Source organism: Nanorana parkeri, unplaced genomic scaffold (genome assembly GCF_000935625.1).
Source record: "Nanorana parkeri isolate BGI_ZX_2015 unplaced genomic scaffold, ASM93562v1 scaffold838, whole genome shotgun sequence".
NCBI classification, from domain to species: domain Eukaryota; kingdom Metazoa; phylum Chordata; class Amphibia; order Anura; family Dicroglossidae; genus Nanorana; species Nanorana parkeri.
In genome coordinates this window covers 553950-556100 of record NW_017307106.1, presented here as the reverse complement: position 1 = coordinate 556100, position 2151 = coordinate 553950, and the positions used below count along the sequence as shown (strand labels likewise).

Sequence of the window (2151 nt, the reverse complement as noted above, 5' to 3'; positions counted from 1 at the left end):
ACAGTCAAAAAAGTGGCATCATCTAGCGAGGCAGCAAAGGTGACCCCTGTACATCTCTAAGCATGGGTTTCTTTCATCTGTTCTGGAAACCATAACCCATCCCTGATCCCCGCAAGGCTGGTACAGGGAAACCCAGCTCATAAAGATGGTCTACATTGAGGAACAGAAAGCAACGCATACACTCAGCACCATATTGTAGGGTGCACAGCATAGGACCACAGAGATGGCGTGATGCTAAACAAAACACCCCCCACCCCTCTACCCCACCAATCCGACGCAACATGCCACGCCGTGCCATTCGAAAAGCAATAAAAAGAAGCCCGCATACAATGCAACACCCTCATAGCAAGGCTCCCAGCTCTAGACCAGTCAGGATTTAAGTGAGCAAATAAAAGCAAGCAGTCCTGGAGGATTTTCCAAATCCCAAAGCCTGAACAGATTGCTGCCAAGCAATGACAGCACAAATCCTCTTTGGCTAATCAAGGCCCTTTCTATTAGCAATGACCGCTCAGGGCCGTCCATCCATCCCAAGTTACAGATCAACATCCTTTTTTTTTTTTCTCTCTCTCTCTAAGATGTTGTATAAAAACAAATCCTTTTTTTGTTTCAAGAGATGTTTAAAAACACATTTTGTTTATTCCAGTAGATGTTGTGTAAAAACACACCCTCCTATACAGTGCTGGTGAGGCCGCCCCTGCACACTGATCTGCATTCAAGGCATGCATCTACTAACTCCAGCCAACCTGTTTACTCCCACCGTGCCAGTCCAATGGAAAATGATGCTGGAATGACTGCTACTACACAATGACAGTACATCTACATCCTCTGGATCAGTACTCCCCCATCTCCCTCAGTACCCCCCTCCTCTAGATCGGTACCCCCACCTCCATCAGCACCCCACCTTCTCCATCCTCCAGATTGGTACCTCCATCCTCTAGATCAGTACCCCATCTCCATCCTGTAGATCAATACCCCCATCACCATCCTCTAGATTGGTACCCCCATCTTCTAGCTCAGTACTCCCCATCAATGATTACCAGCTCTCCTCGTCTTCACTGCCATAGCCATCCTCCAGGTCCAGGATGTCCACTTCATCCAGGACGGTGGTGACCCCTGAATGTTCAGCTAGTGGCCCCTCTGTGGCACTGAGACAGGCCAGCGGCTGCCTGCTGTTGAAGTATCCCAGGCTCCCGCAGAGCAGAGTGGGCACCGGGCTGGGCAGGCAGAGTCCGTTGGGTCGGGACAAACATGTGCCCGCCTGATGCATTGCAGGAGGGGTAGGTGGCAGCAGCAGGTGCGGGCTGGCGGTACAGTTGCTGACGGCGCTGGCTCGGTTCCGAAGCTGCTCGTTCTGCTTTTCCAGCTTCCTTACCAGTTCCTGCAGCTTCTTCACCTCCAGCTCGGCGTTCACCACCATCCCGTTGGCACACTTCACCTCCGCCATGCTCCTTCGTCTGCGGCCAGGCTCGGTCAGGGATGGCGGCTGTGTGCAGGCTGCATCCTTCTGTCAGCTGAGGGAATATTGATGTGAACGCCGGGCTCCCTCCCACCAATGCTACGAGAGAGAAAGAGAGAGAGAGGGGGGTACACACAATGGAACAAAGAGGAGCCAGGCTCTGGGGGCTGCTGATCAGCAGACCTCTAGTGATGTCCACTTCATAAACAAATCGTTCTTTTCAGTGAACTGGCTGAGTCGATTCATCAGACTGAACTGATTCATTTGAATCAATAGGACAGCAGGTCTGGTAATATAATCCTAGAGTAAGAGAGGTTGGCTTCTGCCAGCCCCTCCCTGCAACCAATCAGCCAGCTAACAGAACACTGACATCTACTACAGGCACACATTTTATTGTTTGTTTTTACATTTTACTAAAGTTGTTTTTACACCATGGGGGTGCTCCTTTTCTGTTAGATTGTATGCCTATGTCATGCGCCTCTCCCCCTCTGCTGCAGTGGTCTTAAGTCCAGTGAGTCATCATGTTCTATACACCATGTATAGGATGAGAGGACACTAAGGGACATATTCCATCACTGCAGCGGAGGAGAGGAGGTGAATGGAGCACCGTCACAGCCGGCCATCTCCGAGGATTGGGCGAGTATAACTTTTTTATTTATGACCCTAGGCAAAAACAAGCACGTATCCCTTGCAGT

The 2151-nt window shown here is 50.5% G+C and overlaps 1 protein-coding gene across 2 annotated transcripts in view; it reads right to left on the bottom strand.

Annotated features, from left to right (window-relative positions):
* SLAIN1 (SLAIN motif family member 1) overlaps positions 1-2151 on the bottom strand; it is a 46665-nt gene that overhangs the window by 42300 nt on the left and 2214 nt on the right. Inside the window, exon 1 of one of the 2 annotated variants that reach the window (XM_018565385.1) lies at positions 1036-1638. The exons of the other annotated variant lie outside the window; for it this stretch is intronic. Coding sequence (XP_018420887.1) covers positions 1036-1444 — 409 coding nt within the window. The 5' untranslated portion in view covers positions 1445-1638. Of the gene's footprint in view, positions 1-1035; positions 1639-2151 lie in introns of those variants that run through there. 2 annotated transcript variants of the gene reach the window in all.